Consider the following 21,960-nt stretch of genomic DNA (forward strand, 5'->3'; position numbering starts at 1 on the left):
TTCTTTCAGTGCTCATGTGTCAGATTAATGTCCTACTTTATTAATTCCTTAAGGGTAAACTATCTGTATACTGTACATCAAGGCTGTGATCATCAATCCAAATGAAACCCACACTATGGTTCATGTTTTAAAGGATAAGTTCACAATGTTTAACATGTTATACCCATATTGAGGGTGTAACATATTACAGATGCACTGGCCCCCGATCCCCCATTCTGACAGCTAGCGGGGATCTTACCCCACCCCCCACACACACACACACACACACACACACACACACACACACACACACACACACACACACACTAGCTGTTAAAATCTGTTAAAAACATGGCCAAGCGGGGCTCCACCCACCTGACCGTGCATCATCCATACACAGTGTTCTGTGAATGGGAAACCGACAAGGTCCGACAGCCTTTGCGTCTTTTGGCTTGTAGTTCTCTGAACAACCACGGCCTTGTTGAGCACTGTGGTAAATCATTTAGTCTTCCTGTCACAGTGTAACTGTCTACCTGTATCAGAGGTACGGCCAGACAGATGCACAGTCTGCAGGACCGTGGCATTACACCCACTATCTGCTGCTCTTGGGTGCAATGCTTTACAGGTCCATAACAAAAAAATTTAATAACAAATGCATGTTTTGTTTTTTTACTTGCAAATAAAATGTCTATCTGTTATTTTCTTTGTAAAGGCGAACTTATCCTTTAACTATAACGCTATATAATACCCCTTGCATGTTATTGAACATTAGAAGAAGTGGGATTCCAAATGTGTGCTGTTACTGCATAAGGAACACAAAGTCCATTCACTTTTTCTCACACCATATCTATTGGGAAATGTTTTGAGCAACTCCCTAAAATAACAAATCTTATACACGTATTACAGTAGCAAACTGTGTTTTAAAAATAAAGTGGTGGATCATGGTCCTCAGAACTCAATGTCTGATATATAGAGACTGAGAGAAGACCAAATTATTGTTGTGTGAGCATCTGGTAACTTAATGACAGCCACGGGTATTTGGAAAAAAGCACGGCTTGCAACATCAAAGGTAGCAAGTCACATGTGGCACACAAGCTCATAAAACATAAAATCATGTACAGTAAATCAACGTGGTTAAAAAATAATTAATAACTTCAGGCACATTTAAAGCATGTTGCTAAAAGACAATCCAGTCAACTACTCTATGGGCGTTCTTGTATATTATGCAGAAGCAGAACTTGGAAAGTGTGAACCAATAAAAACTATTTCACATCGAATGCATATGGGCAGTTGGGGGTATTGCAAGAATATATACCTTTACTTGTTAGTCTTCCAGACAGACAGACGGTAGATATTTATTTGAATAAATTATATTGATGTAGGTCTAAAATATTTAATCTCTTTTTAGATGGCTAACTATATAGTAGATCTCTTTGTATAGATATCTCTGATGGTATTTTGGTATTTTCTAGTTCAGCAAATGCGACTCCAGCGTTTGAAGGTCGTGGGGGAGAAGAGCTTGGCACAGAGATTGCAAATATGCTGTACAAGGTGTTTGATAACAAGAGCAGCATTGACCTTGAATCCCTCTGCATTTTGCCAAGAGAGCACTGCTGGACTCTTTATATTGATGTTCTGGTAAGTGACAAACAACACAATTTAATCATTTGCTGAGTACTAACATATGTTTCAATTTTTTTTTCTCTATTGGTCCATGGACGGACACAGCTTCCTTAAATCTTGACTTGTGGGTTATGTTCCTGTTCTATAGGAGAGGTCCTCTCCTAATAGATGGAACATAACCCACTTGTCAAGATTAAAGTAGCTGTGTCCGTCCATGGATGACAGAGAAAAGGATTTTACGGTGAATACAAAAAATCCTATTTTCTCTTTTCGTCCATGGACAGCTCTTGACAAGTGGGTTATGTTTCGTCGATTAGGAGAGGACCTCTCCTATAGAACAGGAACATAACCCACAAGTCAAGATTTAAGGAAGCTGTGTCCATCCATGGACGAAAAGAGAAAATAGGATTTTTTTTTTCTTTTGAGCATATAAAGATATTAGCCACAGTTCCATCAAGCATTTGCGACACTGTCTAACGTTATGACAATATTGGAAAGTCCTGCGTCAAATACATGAAATCCATGTCCATTTGTGACTTCTGATGCATAGGACGAAGTTGGGTAGTTCTTGTGTGTGACGCATTACATTCTGACGCTATAGCTGCAACAAATTCATTAAGAAATGGCATCCTATTGGTGATCGGAAAAGTGGATGTAAACGAGACTTCTTTCATAGTGGAGTAAATTGTGTTGTATTTGTGCAAAGTGTAATTTTGGAACAGACTCATATATGCTACGGACGATTACATGAATCTGAAGTTGAGCCATTTGTTGCACGGATGGGAGATTTCTAATGAGTGTCTACCACACCCTATGAATTTCAGTGATTATGTCCTCTCTTCTAGACAACAAATTACACTTTTGGTTGCTTTTGACGTTTTCCAATTCTCCTTGCCACCTGTTGGGAAAAACCATTCCATTTAACAGAGATTATAGCTAAAACTAAAATTTACACATATGTTAATTAGAGCAGTAACACCTTCCCTTTCTTTCTCCATTCATATGGCTCTCTGATGTTTCAGTGAGAGACAGCATTGAATCAAAGGGAACAGCTACTGCTATGCTATCTGATTAGAAAACCCAAAGTGCTCTGAGAATCATTTGTCATGTATCAAATGTTTATTTGTAGCATAAAAATGTGTTTAGATAAAGCCAAAAATATAATGAACGTCAATAACATAAACATTTACCCCTATAATTTCTTATTTTATCATTTGCTTTGTTTCTTCCCTATAGATGAAATGCTGCTATTTTAGCAAATAAAGCCTGAAACAGTAGAGCGCTTGTAATGAAATTTAAATCTCGTAACCATTCCACTTTGTCAACAAAAAGTGCTTATGTAACAGAAAGGGCCCCACTACTTTAACTAAATCACATACATGTGTTGTCAAAGATCAATAACATATATAAAACTCCTTACAGTGTTCATATATCCATATCTTAAACTTTCAATAATGTGTATCTTTCCATGTTCATATATGCCACGATGTGTCTGTAATCAAACGGTCCTTTATAAAAAAACGTTCTCAAAGATTCTTCTTTAATGTACAGGCACCTTTTAGTGAAATCTTTTTAAAAAAAAAAAAAAAAATTATTACAGCTACTTGTATAGCGCTGTCAATTTATGCAGCGCTTCACGTTTTATATTGTACATTCACATCATTCCCCGCCCTCAAGGAACTTACAATTTAAGACCCCTCTCATTCATACATACACATACTAGGGACAATTTAGGCAGGATCCAATTAACCTACCAGCCTGATTTTGGAGTGTGGGAGGAAACCAGAGTACCTGGAGGAAATGCTTCAGTGCCAATTGTAGTTCACCTCCACCAACAAGTAAGGATATAGGCTCACTCTTGGTGATACCAAACTCTTGTTATTTAGTTAAAAATAACAAACATGTTATACATACTTACTTGCACAGAGTGGTTTTGCACAGAGCAGCCCTGATCCTCCTCTTCTCGAGTCCCTCTTTGGCTCTCCTGTCGCCCCCTCCTGTTGAGTGCCCACGCAGCAAGCAGCTTGCTATAGGGGCACCGAAGGCAAGCTACAGCACCCTGTGTCCATTCAGACATGGAGCCCCCTTTATCTCCTCATTGGTTGACGGACTATGACGGCAGTGGGAGCCAATGGCACTGCGGTGCTGTCTCAGCCAATGGGGAGACACTTATGCAACATCGCTGGACCTAGAGGGACCTCAGGTAAGTATTAGAGGGTAAATCTTGACAAAATGGTAGCACAATAGATTATTCGATTGCTTGAGGAATACTTTATTGTCAAAAGCCAAACAAGTGACAGGGAATGCAGTTAACGCGTTTCACATGTGATATATCTTGCTTGATCAAGCAAGATGTATCTTGTAAAACGTGTTAACTGCATTCCCTGTCACTTGTTGGCTTTTGACAATAAAGAATTTCCCCAAGCAATTGAAGAATCTAGTGTGCTACCATTTTATCGATATTTATCCGCTGTGGACTGTGGGGAGCCAAGATTTGCATCTGGCACTTAATTGCACCGTGTGTAGCCTTGAGTGGTGTGTTCTTTCTTCGTTTAGCATTAGAGTGGCTGAGGGGGGCTGCTGTACACAGAAGGCTTTTTATCTTTAATGCATTAAGATGGAAAAATCTTCTGTCTTTACAATTAGTTTAACTTGGAACTTTAAAGCGATTGTAAACAATCACCTTGTAAAACAACCCATTCAATTTACACAAGATAAAAGGGTATTGCCTCAATTGTGTATTTAAGCATATAGGGGCGGGGGGTCAGCTTTTTGGAGTAGCCCCTTTTCCCTTCCCCAATTTACAAAAGAAACGAAAGGCAAAGCATATTTGTATAGATCTAAAAACACATTATAAATATATTTTTTGTAACTTTTTTTTTTTAGAAGTGATAACATTTCCTCAGTTCTCAGCGGCATAAGAGCTTGGGGAAGGAGAGGCAGCAGTACAGCTTCCCAGTGAATGGCTTCTGTCCTCACCCCACCCTGTCGCTCTGTCCTCACCCCACCCTGTCGCTCTGTCCTCACCCCACCCTGTCGCTCTGTCCTCACCCCACCCTGTCGCTCTGTCCTCACCCCACCCTGTCGCTCTGTCCTCACCCCACCCTGTCGCTCTGTCCTCACCCCACCCTGGCGCTCTGTCCTCACCCCACCCTGGCCCTCAGTCCCTCCTCCTATGAAAATGACAGGGCGGGTCTAAAAAAGGAAGGGGTGTAGTCTTGACAGGAAGGGGTGCATCATATATAAATTAGGGGGTGTGCGAGTTTAGTCAGGCCTAGGGCAGCACAAAACCTAAATACACCACTGCCATAGAATCCGAATACTTTATTAATCTCAAAGGGAAATCGTTGATTAGTGCACTCCATTTAATTTTATTTTGATCAAACAAGGCTAAAAACGCCCAATGATCTCAGAACATGTGACAGTGAAAAATAATCCTGTTTCATATACCAATGCCCCGTGGCTAGTGTCCTGTCCAGCGATTGTTTGCCTCTCCGTGCCCCTCGCTCCTTGTGACAGACACAGTGTATCGGCTTGTTGGTGGTGAGTCGTGGAACAGAAACCCCGCCTTAAGAGCTACATCTATGAGGCCCCTTTCACACTGGGCGCAGGAGGTGCGCTGGCGGCATAGCGGTGCGCGGTTTTAACCCCCGCTAGCGGCCGAAAAAGGGTTAATACCGCTGGCAATGCGCCTCTGCAGAGGCGCATTGCCGGCGATATTACCGCAGTTTCCCATTGATTTTAATGGGAAGGAGCGGTAAACACCTCGCTCCTTGACCGCTCCAAAGATGCGGCTAGCAGGACTTTTGGAGCACTAGCGCACTAGCCTTCGGGCTTTCACACTGAAGACTGCAGGGCATGATTTTTTCTGGCAGTATAGCAGCGCTATTTTTTGCGATAAAACCGCCTGAAAAACATGTCGGTGTGAAAGGGGCCTTATGGATTTCCTCAGAGACCTTTTGGGTTACTAAAGAGTAAACCAACCCCTGAGTCAGACTCCTATACAGATTTTATCTCTAGTAAAGCAGCTCTTCAAGGGCACATTGCTGGATAAATTTGCCTGTTTGGTTCTGCAATACTCAGACCACATGTTGCAATTGTATAAAAGAGAGAAACTTGTACGTAATGCCTCTTTTATTCCATCATTTAGAACTTGTGTTTTATATTCCAGTATACAGCTGAATCTCAGAAATTATACATGGTTCTTGGCAATTTCATTATTGTTTGTTCATAAAAGGCTTGATTTAGACTATTGGTAGTTCTAGGAGCACAAGCATTGCAACCCCACTAATTGTTCATTGTGTGTACTTTTGATGGAGATTAAAGCTGTGTCTAGGTCACAGAAAACAAGTGAAAAATTAGCTGTTTTTCATCATGAATCTGATGCCGTCTATATGCTCCATGTGGAAAATAATACTTAATAGTATAATTTAAATGCTGCTCAGAATTAGAAAGAATCCTAGTACAACTTCTGATAGATATGTATTGTATTACTAATTAATTAAATTTTTATTTTTTTCTTGTGATGCAGCTTGTGCATTGTGGTGGAAACCTGTTTGATACCATATCTATCGGTGTGAAAGCAGCCCTATTTAATACAAGGTAAGATAGATACAATTTGTAAACATTACCCATTCCATTGGGGCGATTCAGTTCGCATGTGTAGCGCTATACAAGTCACTCATTCATTCATTGTTTTTTCTTTCTGCTTCAAGCGGAGTTCCGCCGAAAAATATAAATTAAAAGTCAGCAGCTACAAATACTGCAGCTGCTGACTTTTAATATATGGACACTTACCTGTCCTGTACGCACGCATTGTCGGCACCTAAAGCCTGTCCCTAGGCTCTCTGGTGCTGTCACCGCCATATTCGGTAAGGGAATCGGGAAGTGTAGCCCTGCGGCTTCACTTCCTGGTTCCCTACTGTGCTTGTGCGACCCCACTGGTCCCTGCTGTCTTCTGGGACCTGTGTGTCTCCCAGAAGACAGCGGGGAGGCAGAGAAAGCGCTATATGTGGCGTAGGTAGTGGGAGTCGGAAGTGGGAGAAAATACCTGTATTAGACAGGTATCTGCTCCCTCCTTCCCCCTGAAAGGTGCCAAATGTGACACCGGAGGGGGGGGGGGGGGGTTTCGAAAAGCAGAAGTTCCATTTTTGGGTGAAACTCCGCTTTAACTTTTAACATTTAACATGATTATAAGATTAGTTTTATGAATTTAGTTAAATTTTCATCTACTATAAAGAATATTCTCTGCTTATTTCAGTGCATCTTACTGGGCTTAGAACTTAAAGCGTTAACCCCCCAAAAAAACAGATCCTGTTCCCTTATATTTATATATTTTAACTTATTTATCTATCGGTTTGATTTTTCCATTTCAATAGTCACACTTCCCTTCACCAAGAGAGTAGGATAAGCGCAGGATTTTAACTTTTTTTATTAATTTTTTTTAAACCAAGTGATATGTCTTAATAAGCATGAAAAATCCTACACAAAACCCTCAAATGGCTCAGGAGAAGAGTTTAACCACTTTCCGAATGACTATAGCAGAATGACGGCTGGGAAGTGGTTCAGTTATCCTGACTGGGCGTCATATAATGTCCAGCAGGGTAACAGCCGGCGTACGCCCGTGGGGGCGCGCATCACGATGCTCGTTGTTGCGGCATGTCAGTCTGACACACCGCAACTCTGATCTAGGTAAGGAGTCTCTGACGGAGACGCTTTACCACATGATCAGCCGTGTCCAATCACGGCTGATCGCGATGTAAACAGGAAGAGGCGTTGATCTGACAGACGCGAGTAGAGGAGAGCCGATTGGCTGGTCTCCTGACAGCGGGGTCTGTGCTGATTGTTTATTAGCGCAGCCCCCCCTCGGATGCCCGCCCAGGACCATCAAGGATGGCCACCACACTGCACCACCAGGTATGCCACCCTAGACCACCAGGGATATGCCAATCAGTGCCCAGGCAGGTGCCAATGAAAAAATGCCTGTCGGTGCTACCAGTGATGCATATCAGGGACCATCAGTGCCATCTCATTGGTGCCACCTCATCTGTGCCGCCTTATCAGTGCCCATCAGTGAAGGAGAAAACGTACTTGTTTACAAGAAAATCAATTTTTTTGGCTTTTTTTATTCGTAAATATAAACCGCAGGGCCCCAAAAAAGGAGCCAAGTGAGGAAGTAGAGAGCAGCAAGCATACAGTTGGGTCCATATATATTTGGACACAGGCCTAGTTTTCATACTTTTGGCTATGTATGTCACCAGAATAAAACCCATGGACATTACCAAAGATTGGGTTTCCTCCTTTCTGATTCTTTGCCAGGCTCTAACTGCAGCTATGTTCAGTTGTTCTTTATGGGTCTTTCTGCTTTTAGTTTTGCCTTCAGCAAGTTAAATGCTCAATTGGGTTGAGATCAGGTGATCGACTCGGCCATTGCAGAATATTCCACTTCTTTTCTTTCAAAGGCTCCTTGGTTGCTTTTGCAGTGTGTTTTTGGATCACTGTCCATCTGTACTGTGAAGTGCTGTCCAATCAACTTTGCTGCATTTGGCGGAATCTGGGCTGACCGTATATCTCTAAATACTGCAGAATTCATCCGGCTGCTTCTGTCTTTTCTCCCAATCAATAAACACCAATGACCCAGTGCCACTGGAAGCCATGCATGCCCATGCCATCACACTGCCTCCACCATGTTTTACAGATGAAATTGTGTACTTTGGATCATGAGCTGTTCCAAGCCTTCTCTACATTTTCTTTTTTCCCGTCATTCTGGTACAGATTAATCCTATTTTCATCCATCCAAAGAATGCTTTTCCAGAACTGGCTTTTCAATTCAGGCTTATGAATGGTTTGCACCTTGTGGTGAACCCTCTTTATGTGATTTTGTGAAGTCTTCTCTTGACTGTAGACTTTGAAAATGATACGCCCACCTCCTGGAGAGTGTCCTTCACTTGTCTGGATGTTGTAAATGGGTTTTTCTTTACCGTAAAGAAGATCCTGCAATCATCCACCACTGTTGTCTTTCGTCCAGGCCTTTTTATGTTGCTGAGCTCACCAGCGCGTTTTTCTTTCCTCAGAATGTACCAAATTATTGATTTGGCCACTCCTAATGTTGCTGCTATCTCTAATAGATTTGTTAAATTTTTCCTTACAATGGCCTGTTTCACTTGCATGGACAGCTCCTTTGAACGCATGATGTAGGTTCACAGCAATAGATTCCAAATGCAAATACCACACTTAGGATCAACTCCAGACCTTTTACCTGCTTAATTTATGGAAATAGAAGGAGCAGCCCACATCTGTCCATGAATTGGCTTTTGAGTCGATTGTCCAATTACTTTTGGTCCCTTGAAAAGGGGGGGGGGGTGTGGCTAGTCTAAAGAGCTGTAATTCCTAAAACCTTCCTTGGATTTGGATGTACACATCCTTAAATTAAACCTGAGAGTGTGCACTTTAAAATCTAAAATTGTGTCTGTGTCCAAATATATATATGGACCTAACTGTATGTCTTTAGGGGTTTTATATCGGAGAACTCTTTTCAATAAGATGAATTCTGGAAGATCTCTTCCCTCTCTCTCCCCCTCTCTCTCTTCTCTTCACTCTCGCTCCCCCCCTCTCTCTCTCTCTCTCTTTCTCTTCCCCTCTCTCTCGCAGGACTGAGCTGCACCGTGTGTCAATAGATGCGCACAGTGCGCCTTGGGATCAAGCCCAAACAAGTACCCCCAGCAAGCAGCTTACTAAGAGGGGTACTCAAAGGCAGGAAGAGCCAGGAGCACTGGTGGGGGACCCCAGAAGAGGAGGATCGGGGCTGCTCTATGCAAAACTATTGCACAGAGCGGGCATATATGACATGTTTGTTATTTTAGAAAAAACTAAAAACAAACGTCAATACAATTTTAATAAGTATACAAGCAGAAGCTCTGTGGATGAAGCTGTTCTTTGCTTCATGTACTTGCCATGTGCTCCTTTTGTCATTACATATTGCAGAAGATCATGGGCAAGCATAGGGATATGGTTGAATGTGTAAACCACAAACTTGCCTAAAAACTTGGCTTATGGTTTGTTGTGAAACATCTGCACTCCATCTGTCAGCTCCATCCCAGATTTTCACAACTTTATATCAGTTAGTTGGCATTGGCTCATAGATGCCTCTCATCCAAAAACAACCGTGAAGTATTCGTCTACATTTGCATATTACTGCAAATGTATTACAGCTAGATTTAAAAATAACTTCCACAATGCAATTTTTTTTTAAAGTGACGGCCCCTGCACTCCTTCTCCCATGGCTTCTTGTTTCTGCAGTTTTCTCTGGTGGGTGGGTCAAATTTTTGTGCCTTTCAAGGAACCCTGCCATAAGCATGAGTTGATTGCAAAAATTAAGGCAGTGCCTTCAGATTTACGCAAACTAGTACTCGAGCTGGACGATTAATTGTTAAAGAATGGAGACCGTGATTTAACTCTCCTCACGATATTAAAGAGGTTGTAAAGGTTTGTGTTTTTTTAAATACCAAACATGTTATACTTAACTCATCTGTGCAAGAGTTTTGCACAGAGGGGCCCCGATCCTCCTCTTCTGGGGTCTCCCAGCGGCGCTCCTCCTCTTCTTGAGTGCCCCCACGGAGACCTGTATTCCCTGGGGGCACTCGTGCGGGTGCGTCCCAAGGCCTGCTGCTGTGTCCATTAACTCAGCCCCGCTCTCTGGCTCCCAAATCACTGGCTTTGATTGACAGCAGCGGGAGCCAATGCTGTCAGAATACACTGACTGTTTTAGCTGGTTAGTTGTAGGCTGCTGGCTGGTTGGCTGCAATCAGCTGATCAATAAAGGTTTTTAAGATTAACTTTTCAACAAAAGCCAATTTAAAGATCAGCTTCTGTCAAACGGGGAGGGCCTAACACATATCGAAATTCAGCTGATCCCTGAAATTTCAATCCATGTGTACCCACCCATATTTACACACCAGGATGCCTCAATCTTCAATGCTTCTTTTAATAGCCAAGGTTTTGCACTACGACACTGTCTCAAGGATTATCCCAAAGTTTGTGGCATCCCTGTGTGTGATTTGTCTTTGACATGTCAATGTGAGTGAGCTGCTGGTAGGTTTTCTTGCAATGCAGAAGATTTTTGTTTTTATTCACAAAAGTTTTTTACAGTTAACAACCTCATTCTTAACCTCTGAAAGGATGAAGTTACATTTTTTTATGTAGAACATGAACACTACCAGTCCTAGTGCAACGGAACCATAAATATCTGTACTAAATCCATCTGTTCTTTGTCTGAGGGGTGGACTCAAGGTGGAGAAATGAGATATTGTGGATGAGAATGGGAGCAAAAGACAAATTAAAATAAGACAGATGGTGCTAAAGTAGTAAAGAGGTAGTAGAAGATCAACGTTAAGGTAGGGTTGCCACATCATCCCTTTAATCCAGGACACATATGAATTACACAGGTTCTGTGGCTGATTAAGGTGGTAATTAAACTCACTTGGTGCCTTATCTGCATTAAATTACCCTCCGAACCTGTGTAATTTTTTATGTGTTCTGGATTAAAAGGATGATGTGGCAACCCTACGTTAAGGTGCCCTTTGTAACCCAGTCCCTGCGGGTAATGCTTCAGGCATCTTTTGGGACAACTAGGCAGTATAATGTGCTGTAATAATTTTGTAGTACAGTGATATTGTCTCTCCTTCATGAATCTTGCTAGCTTTTGATTTGCTATGTATGGAGTAAGAGCACATCAGTTGTGTTATGACAAGCAGGCAATGTGAAGAATGTCTGTGATGTTCTGTGGTGCCCTGCTGAACACTTGAAAGCAATGGAGTCCACATGTTCTACGTCAGAATCCATTTGTTGTCCTTGTTGGGAAGGGTCTTTAGCCAGTAGGCAGTGGTTGAAATTGTGAAATCTGTGTTCTTGTTGAGCATGTGGAATACCACAGAACTGGATAGATAAGCCAAGGTTCAAGCAAGCTAAAAAGTGTTTTAGGAGTTGTAAAATGTTAGTTTCCCTTTTATGAAGTGCTTTTTACATGAATGGACTAAACAGGTTTATTTTTTAAATAAAACATCCTTTTTGGGGAAAAAAAACATACGCACGTAAGAAGAGCGTACATAACACCTAAGGCCCCTTTCACACATACAGACTATTCAGGTCCGCCAGTCAGTTTTTCAGGCAGACCTGAACAGACGCTCCATTCACCTCTACATATGGAGGGACGGACATCAGTGGTGAAATCCGATCTGCTAAATGCAGATGGATGGAAACTCTATTTTCCATTCGTCTATCGGATCAGATGAAAACGGACAATCGGTCCGTTTTCATCCGATTCCCCATAGAGGAGATCTGAGCTCTGACAGGTCCGTCTCCGCACAGTGGGCAGAGATGGACCTGTCATCCGCCGGCTCAGTGGGGATCAACGGATCGGTGTCCGTTCAGGTCCGTCTGTCAGTTTTTCAGGTGGACCTGAACGGATGGGCAATGTACCCCTTTGGAGCGACGGATGTTAGCAGTGACATTTCCGCTGACATCCGCTCCGTTAAATCCAGACGAATGGAAACCATATTTTCCATCCGTCTATCGGATTGGATGAAAAAGGACAGGCAGACACATTTTCATCCGATTCCCCCAAAGCGGGGAGCAGGGCTCTGACAGGTCGGTCTCTGCACAGTGATCAGAGGTGGACCTGTAATCCGCCGGCTCAGCGGGGATCAACGGAGTGATCCCTGCTGAGGAAGTGGAGTCAGTGAAAACAGACAAGGATGTGTGAAAAGGGTCCTTAGATTAGAGAGTCCCTAGTTTCCTTAAGACTTAAAGCAGTTGTAAACCCGCATCAAACATTTATTTTATTTTTTTCTCCTGCAAGGCAAAAGTCATAATGAGCTAATATGCACCGCATATTAGTTCATTATGAAATACTTACCTCGGAACGAGGTGTGTAGAACTTACCTGGTTCACGCCGAGCGAGATGTCATCTTGCCTCGGCGTGTCTTCCGGGTATCGCCGCTCCAGTGCTGTGATTGGCTGGAGCGGCGATGACGTCACTCCCGCGCGCGGGAGATTTAAATTCGGCAAGGTCCGGCGGCTGCCGGTCCTTTCGCCGTAGATCCCCTGTGCGCATGCGCCGCTGGCATTGCGAGGGGAATATCTCCTAAACCGTGCAGGTTTAGGAGATATTCTCCTTACCTACAGGTAAGCCTTATTATAGGCTTACCTGTAGGTAAAAGTAAAAAAAGTGGGTTTACAACCACTTTAACCCTTTCTGTTAGAATTTCAGTCATACTCATAAATTGACTGGGTGTTAAAAAACAAAACAAAAAAAATAGAGTATTTTGAGGAATGTACATTTGGCAGCTGAACAGAAAAGCCTAAAGGGGTTGTAAAGGTACCTTAGGGCAGTCCTCCTTCACTTCAGGAGAGTCGGGACACCCACAAACACACAGCTCCTTTCTCTATCTGCAACGTAGAAAGCGTCCTGACTCTCCTGTAGTCCAAGGGAGGGGGCGAGCACGACACTCAACACCAGGGAGAAAGCCTTGCATTACTGTGTGGAGTTACAGACAGAAGAACAGCAAGTGAGGATTTCTCAGAAGAAATAAGGACATTTTAAAGAAAAATTGAAGGATGAGGTAAGTGAAAAAGGACTGCACTAAGGTGAAGGAAGCTATTTAGGAAAAAACAAAATGGTACCTTTACAACCCCTTTAATTGCATTGCCAGTAGCCTCACTAAACCTGTTTGACTACTCTAACATCATCGTATGCTTCATAAAAATAAATGCTAGTGTACACTCTTACCTCTGATGTCACGTGATGATGGTTTTATCAAGTCAGAATTGGTTTCTGGAATAAATATTTAAATATGATACTGTATGCATTGTCCTTTAAAATTAAATTGAAGGCCAACGGCTATATTTAAAGTTAAAACTGTGGATTGTTTTACCTTTCGAAAACAAATTTTTTTTTTTAGCTTGTTTTCTAATGCAGCCATATTTGCCAGACCAGATATAACCCTGTATTTACTGCAGATAAAGTTCTACAGTTTGGTTATGGACTGCAGTAGTCTGTGGTTGGATAGTGAAGGAGCAGCAACACATTGAGGTCAGCTGTGTGGTCTCCCGTCCTGTCACCCAGACATCCCTTCTCTGCAATGTAGTAAAGCCAGTGTCGTTCCTACCTCTCTGTCTGAACTGAACTGTGCGGGACCTACATACAGCAAGCTAATATAAGGAAAGAGTAGGGTACAACAAAAAGACATATCAAATAAATGACATTAAAATTGGCAGCAGTTTCTGTATGTTGTAATTTTTGCACTGCTAGTCCAGGTGACAGTAACTTGTGCTTTCCTCATGCAGGCAGAGCTGGTATACTAAAAATTCACAGAACAATTCTCCTACACTTGGGTGGTAGGTATAGGAATGTGTGGTGAGGACAAATCTTTTCAATGCCAATGACCTTGCTGCCCTTCTGAGGACACTGGATATCCTTAGAACTGAAAAATATTTGGAAAAAGGAGGGCGTACCAACCTAGTGCATTACCAAAACTAAATTTATTTCAAATAAAAACAGCAATGGTTGTACTTAAACAAATGTAGTGTATAGACATATTTCAGCATAAGCAGATGCGTATAGTCTCACTCAGGACTCAGCGATCACTTTGGCTCTGAGGAAGAGGGTTCTCCTTCGAAACACGTTAGAGAGACTGTTTAGACCTTAGAGAGACCGTTCGCATCTGCTTATGCTGTGATATTTCTATACACTACGTCTGTTTGTGAGTACAACCATTGCTGTTTTTATTTGAAATACATTATTTTTTTTTTGATAATGCATTAGTCCGGGGTGCCCTCCCTTTTTTCTAAATATTTTTCAGAGCTAGTATACTGACCCATCTATTTATGACCCTGGGGCACTCGGAACACTTGGTAATAAAGTCTGCCAAGCAAATATGATCAGATTGGCAATAGCTTTTTACTTTATAGAAAAAAGTGATGCCTCCATGTTACCGTATAAAGGAGCCAGGTAGAGTAGTCCAGTAATTAAAAACAAAACAAAAAAAAAATTTCTCTCTCGTTCATGGAAGGACACAGCTCCATTAATTCTTGACATTAGGGTTATGTTTCGTCTATCAGGACAGGACTAGGCAGACTTGTAAAAACCTGTAATACAGCAAAGCTGAACAGTACCGCCCAGGGGGCGGTCCCTCTGGCTATAACCCCTCACCCTGCAGTCAGCAGCTCAGTTTTTTTCTGCCTAGTATAGGAGAAGAACCTGGCTCCTTAGGGGCCCATTGGTCCTGGAGAACTTTTACTTTTATTTTTAATTTTTGTTTTTTCTTTCTACTTTTTTATCCTGAGATCTACTATCAACTGCCTACTGGGTGACAGGCTGGATAATGATCCTTGTAGTCTCCCCAGTCTGGCCATCGAGTGTAAGCAGGCCTTAGCTACGCACTGGGTCAGCCACGACATACCCCGTTTGCTCCAGGAGTGGCCGGTAAGCTATATGCTCCGGGGCTCACACATGACCGGGCTACTGCTGTCCGAGTCACTGTGGGCCATGGCCGTCAGCCACTCTGTACTCCTGGGTGATGGGTCTGTCAGGAACGCGTCCAGCAGTCCTCGCAGGGACGGGTAAGTAAGATTCCTCCTGTTTGGCAGAATGGAACAGCTGGGCATCCCTGGGATGGTCGTTTAGGGGGTCTCTTGCCCTCCCTTTCCTCTCTCTTCATCCATCCCTCCTCCTCATGCTTTTGCTGGGCCTGCTGTGTACCTGACCGGGGGGGGCTCCGGGTCCTGGCTGGGGCTGCGCGGGTGTCCGGGTCCGCTTTGGTGTGGGTGGTCTGCCTTGTGGGGGGCCTCTGCTCGGAGGCTCAGTGCTTTTTAACAGCATTTTTTACTTGCCTCAGAACGACCTGTGCCATTTTGGATGCGCCAGCATCATTTTCCTGTGGTCGCACTGTTCCTAATGCTAATTACAGCTGGCGGCCATTTTCTCATAACCGCGCTGTTCTGCTGCTCATACAGTGGGCAGTCATTTTCTTGTAGCTCGCGCTCTTTTGCTGGGGCAGCCATCTTTGTGTGGTTCTAGCATTAGTTTTGGCCTCTAGTGCTGTTTTTTTTTTTTTTTTCATTCTGAACGGCAGATCACCTCAGACACCCACTGTGCTGGAGTAGAGCGGACTGCATCGCTGTTCAGTGCCTGGGTCAGGGCGGTAAGTCCTCTGGGAAAACCCTCAGCCTGTAGCCGCAAAGAGGGTGGGCCTTCTTTTTGTGTAACTTGACTGAGTCCCTGGGTGGCTGTCAGGTGAGCGGGTCAGCATGGCATCAGAGGGCGCTTCTTCCCCAGACATTCCTGTAATAGCAACTAGTGCCTCTGCACCTGCGGTGCCTGTGGACGCTTTGTCGGCAGCCCTGGGGTCCCTTGTTGCCAGGGTGGAAGCGGTGTGTGGGTGTAAGGGGGGTAACAAGCTGTGACACAGGGCCCCTGTTCTGATGTGTTGGAGAATACGGACCAGGACCTTTCGGACAGTGGGGAAGACTCCGTGTCCAGGTCAGCGTAGGAGACGGGGCACGCCAGACATGGATCCTGGCTTCTCGACTCAATCGGAAGGTATTGAGGTTTGTGGCCAGGTCCAGGAATCCTTGGGCGGATGCGACAGGCGCGTTGGTGGCTCCGTGGAGACAGTATCAGCTGATATATGCTTTCCTCCTCGCTGAAGCTTCATTCTTGTCTTGGTCTGGAGACCGAGGGGATCCCGGTGAGTCTAATTGCCCCAGATTGGCCTTTTGTCGCCCTTGGAACGCCGACCTTGTAAGCCTGGTGGCGGATGACCCTTGGCGACTGCCAAAGCGGGAGGACCTTTCTTTCGCAAGGTCCTAGTCTTCATCCTGTTTTACAGTCTCTGGCTTTAACGGCATGGCTGTTGAAAGTCAGGTACTGAGGGACCGAGGTCTGTTGGACTCGGTAATTTACACCATGCTGAGGGCACGGAAGTCTTCTTCTCGGAAGATCTATTATCGCACTTGGAAGGCCTACATCTCCATGTGTGAGGAGATGGAGTGGCGCCCACGGGCTTATTCGGTTTCCAGGATCCTGCTGTTTTTACAGCGTGGGGTGGATCAAAAACGTCCACCGCTACTCCCGTGGGATTTGAATCTGGTGCTCTCTGTACTTCTTCAGAAACCTCCCTTTTGAGAACATCAGAGATTCCCCTTTTGACACTCTCTCAGAAGGTAGCCTTTCTGGTGGCTATTACATCAGTCAGGAGGGTTTCTGAATTGGCGGCCTTGTCTTGCAAGTCCCCCTACTTGATCTTCCACAAGGATAAAGTGGTGCTACGCCCGCAGCCTTCCTTTCTTCCGAAGGTTGTTTCGGCCTTTTATCTTAATGAGAACATAGTGCTTCCTTCCCTGTGTCATCGGCCGTCGCATCCCAAAGAGGTTTCTCTACATTCCTTGGATTTTGTCTGAGCTTTGCGAGTATATCTCTCTGCTACGGCTCCGTTTCGGAGGTCAGATTTACAAAATTTTGCAGGACGGCTGTTTAAGGTTGCAACTCCTCCGTTGAGAAGCACTGTTTGTTTTCGGGTGGAAGTTGGTTTGTTTGCTGTGCCCACCCCTCATTTTTTAACACTGTTTGGGAACATCCCTAATGTCAATAATTAATGGAGCTGTGTTCGTCGATGAACGAAAGAGAAAATAGGATTTTTGTACTCACCGTAAAATCCTTTTCTCTGAAGTTCATGGATGGACACACAACACCCACCCCTCCTTTTTCGGTTTGTACTGCTTTTTGATGAACTGAGCTGCTGACTGCAAGGTGAGGGGTTATAGCCAGAGGGACCGCCCCCTGGGCAGTACTGTTCAGTTTGCTATGTTACATGTTTAACTGTTTAACATGTCTGCCTAGTCCTCTCCTGATAGACGGAACATAACCCTAATGTCAAGAATTAATGGAGCTGTGTCTGTCCATGAACTTCAGAGAAAAGGGTTTTATAGTGCGTACAAAAATCCTATTTTTATATAAAGCTAAACATATTTAATGTTTAATGTGTATTTAGGATCCCTAAAGTGAGTGTTTTGGAAGATGATGGAGGAAACAAAGAAATTGAACTGTCAGATGATCCTTATGACTGCATGCGGCTTAATGTAGAGAACGTCCCGTGTATTGTCACACTATGCAAAGTAAGTATTGTTGCAGTTTAAAATTATTTTTTATTGGATCTTTTTTCAAGATACAGTATAGGATGTATAATTAAAAAAGGTTCTTTAGTATTTAGAGAAGGTTAAGAACAATATAATTGATTACATTCAACCCAGGCAGGGAAAGTTATCAGCTTACAAGATTTCTGTCAAGATCAACAGCTATTTATTTTTTTAACTTGTGAAACAGATCTAAGAAAACACCTCTAGGGCTTACATACACTTAAAGTAATAAACCTTTCTTAAAATTGGGTCATTGAGCTTTTACTGAAAACTGCATGTTAAAATGATCAGTCTATCCCAGAATTTATGTGGCCGAGGTTGACCTTGCCCCCACCCAATCTTATAGATCAATAGAGGGGGTTGGAGAGATGGGGATAAACACAGTAGTAAAATTATGATGTGTACTCCTGTGACACACAGGAGAAGTAGTGCCAAAAGAGCTTAGGCCCTACTTCACTTTAACTTTTTTTCTTTTTTTACTGTTCCCTTCCATTCCAGCAAGCTAGGATGAAGCACGGCACAGACATGAGATAATCATCGCCCAATCTAGTCAGTAAAGACACCCTACCAGCCAACTCTTATTGGCCTGAAATCCCCTTTCCTTGCCTAATTCCTATAAGCATGTGCTCAGAGGTCAGCGCCTGCACGTTTGTCTTCCATCATATATCTCTGGCCAACTTCAGTTGAGAAATATACATTAAATTTCAAATAATTTTATTTTTTAAATGGTATTGCTTTTTCTACAGATAGGTCACCGACATGTGGTAGATGCCACCTTGCAGGAAGAGGCCTGCTCTTTGGCCAGCGTCCTTGTTGCTATAAACATCAAAGGCACCCTGACTTGCATGAGAAAAATGGGCAAAGGAAGCTTGGATCCTGAATGCATCTTTGAGATGATTGAGGTAAAAACATTACTTACTAATCGTACTAATCATACTGCCAAATGCAGACATGCTTCTGCAGAGTGTTTGCTTGTGGCATATAGTAAATTGTGTTTTAGTTAGTGACTGTACAGTCCCTTCCCTTCACTTGTACTTGCAGGTAAACCTACAATCCGACTTACCTGTAGGTACAATTAATTTCTTCTAACCACATCAGGAATAGCCGATGATGTCACCCATGCATGCGCAGTGACACTCTGCATTCAGGGCACACAGTATGCTGTTGAACGCCGAGTGCTGTGCTGCGGCCAGGGCATCACAGCCCCAGCTATTCAAACAGCCAGAGCCCACAAAGGAAGAACGATGAATATGGAAGAGCCAGGGGATCAGTTGCTGCACTGTGCTGCAGTGCTCTGTGTGCAGGTAGGTGTGTCATAATGTGCTAGTATGGGGTTTCTACTATATACACATTATGGCTTAGAAATGCAGGGGACACAATTATCATTTTTATTTTGGCTTGTTTGCTACTGGTTTAAAGCAGCACTAATATACCTAGTCACCTTCTGACAATTGCCTAATACTAGTGCAAGTGTGCTAGATCGAATGACTATGACTTAATGAAAGCTCTACTGCATAGTAAACTTTTGTTTGTGTTCAGTAGAATTTGGGGGCTCCAGGCATTTCCCTTCATCAGGACTGCAGTATAATAGGTTAAAGTCTTGGCCGGAATCTTCTCTTCCATAGGGTATGCAGTTTCTACATCTCCATCATGCTAGGGCAAATCATGTGAATGGGTGCCATCTCCCACCCCACTTTTTACCCTTATGCAAAATACTAAAACCTCTAAAGGCTTTATATCTCACTGCTACGCCATGTTATCGATGACCTTTCTTATGGCTTACCCCTCTAATGCAGTGAAGCTATGGGAGAGATATGTAAGCCCCTTTGCAGCTGATCAATAGGAAGTGGAATTGCAGGCGGTCCAGCTTTGTTCTTAGTGTTTCACATCGGCTCTCTCAATTGTATATTCTTTTAAGATTACATTACATTCCCTCCAAACTCCTTAAAGCGGAGTTCCACCCAAAAATGAAACTTCCGCTTTTCGCCGCAGTATCCGCGGATATCTACACCATGTCTCGCCCCTCCTCCATCCCCCCGCTGTCTTCTAGGAGACACACAGGTCCCAGAAGACAGCAGGGACCAGTGGAATCGTGCAGCGCGACTCGCATATGCGCAGTAGGGAACTGCAAGGCTTCACTTCCTGATTCCCTTAGTGAAGATGGTGGTGCCTCTACCTGAGAGCCGAGGATCAGATCGACTTCGGGTGCCGATATCGCAGGCACCCTGGACAGGTAAGTTTCCATATATTAAAAGTCAGCAGCTGCAGTATTTGTAGCTGCTGACTTTTTTTATTCTTTTTTTGTCGAAACTCTGCTTTAAAATGGGCGTGGTGGATGACCAACTGTGTGGCAGATGTTTTAGGGATCACAGGAATCTTATATACTTAAGCCTGGTACACCCTACTAGTTTTTTTTTTTCCGTTCAACCCAGCAGGGCTTATCGAAAAAAAAAAACAGACTGCTCATGAGGAGCCGCTGTATTTACAATGCGATCTTGGTACAGCGATCTCCCTTGCTGTGCTATTGTGTTCTGACAGAACACTCCAGTCAAAGCCGATCTGCAGACCTTTTCCGGTCATGCCCTCCAACCGAAACAGACTTCTGTCAGACCAACTGCAGTACACACAGGCCGAATGTCGGACATTTTCTATTGAACTGGACGATGCCGCCCGACATTCCGCCCATGTGTACTAGGCTTAACTCTGGCATTGTCCAAAACGTCACATTTATTCAACAGCTGTGGCAAATACCTTGAAAAAAGTATGCTGTTGAAGGAATGCAAAGGAACAAGTATGTGCATCAGAACATAGGTCCTTTAATTTGAATACTTGTTCCATGACACTAATTCTAATTAGGGATTCAACAAAGTACAGTCAGAACTATTAATTTGCATTCTTATTTCTGTTAAGTGATGCAAGAGGTATTGGATCAGTATGACAGCCAGGCAGCATGCATTTTCATGACCTGAAGTATAAATCACTATCGACAGTCTTTGTATTTCCTCAGTACTGTACAGGTTTCCTTTAATTTTGTTCATGTTCACACCATTAGGGAGGTAAAATTTCTCACAAATATGTAGATAAATATTTAAAATGGACAGTAGCTGCTGCATAATGTCTCATTAATGTAATCATTTTTGCAAATGGAAACAGAATTCCTTCCCACAGTTTTCATATAACATGAATATTCAGTGACAAAATGTATCTATCTTAATAGAGTTCTGATTTTGAACCAGGTCATTGTATAATTAGAAAGTCACACTGTTATAAATCCAAGTATTTTGCATTTGGCTATATTTACATTATTCTAATGAGCACTATACCTCCGGTGTGAGTTTGAAAATATTTGCCAGCTTTCAGTAGTTTGTATGGAAGATAAATCACATGGCATTAGTACCTTTTTTACAGAATCATAATTTGTTTTAACCACTTGCTGACTGCCCTGTAGCACTTTTACTGCTACAGGGTGGTAGCTGTGCGCAGTATCGTGTGTGTGTGTGTATGTATGTGTGTGTATATATATATAAATAAATTAGTGTGTGTGTGTATTCCTGCCTGCAGGGGGTGCACGTGTGTGCTGCTGGTGGGCCGATTATGTTGTGATAATTTTTACAGCAGAAGACAATTTGCGGGTGCGAGGTAATCGATGTACTCCGGCACTCACCGATTGTCAGTAAGGCTGGGTTCACACTACTACACTACTTTCATCCTACTTTGCTCTGCTACATTGGTCCTACATTTATCCTACATTGGTCCTACATCCATCCTACTTTCATGAACAGGATACTACTTTGGTCCGACTTCAATGATATTCAATGGGCCTGAAGTAGGATCAATGTAGGACCAAAAGTAGTACAGGGAGCATTTTCAAAGTCGGACCGACTTGTGTAGGACGCTACAAGACGCTCTCATAGGGAAACATTGAACACAGAGCAAAGTAGGATGAAAGTAGTGTAGTAGTGTGAACCCAGCCTAAAACAGAGAACTAGGATACAGCGGGTAAAATAAGTATTAAACACGTCACCTTTTTTCAAGGTAAATATATTTAAAGAAGGTCCTATTGACATTTTCACCACATGTCGGTAACAACCCATGCAATCCATACATATAAAGAAACCAAAACAAAAATGTTCAGAAATGAAGTTATAGTGCCTCGAAAAAAAGTAT

The 21,960-nt window shown here is 43.1% G+C and overlaps 1 protein-coding gene across 1 annotated transcript in view; it reads left to right on the top strand.

Moving 5' to 3' along the window:
- Window positions 1-21,960, top strand: part of EXOSC7 (exosome component 7) — a 43,957-nt gene that overhangs the window by 16,400 nt on the left and 5,597 nt on the right. Inside the window, exons 4-7 of the mRNA XM_040353144.1 lie at window positions 1,452-1,617; window positions 6,134-6,204; window positions 17,649-17,772; window positions 18,540-18,695. Coding sequence (XP_040209078.1) covers window positions 1,452-1,617; window positions 6,134-6,204; window positions 17,649-17,772; window positions 18,540-18,695 — 517 coding nt within the window. The remainder of the gene's footprint in view (window positions 1-1,451; window positions 1,618-6,133; window positions 6,205-17,648; window positions 17,773-18,539; window positions 18,696-21,960) is intronic.

This window comes from Rana temporaria, chromosome 5 (assembly GCF_905171775.1).
Source record: "Rana temporaria chromosome 5, aRanTem1.1, whole genome shotgun sequence".
NCBI lineage: Eukaryota > Metazoa > Chordata > Amphibia > Anura > Ranidae > Rana > Rana temporaria.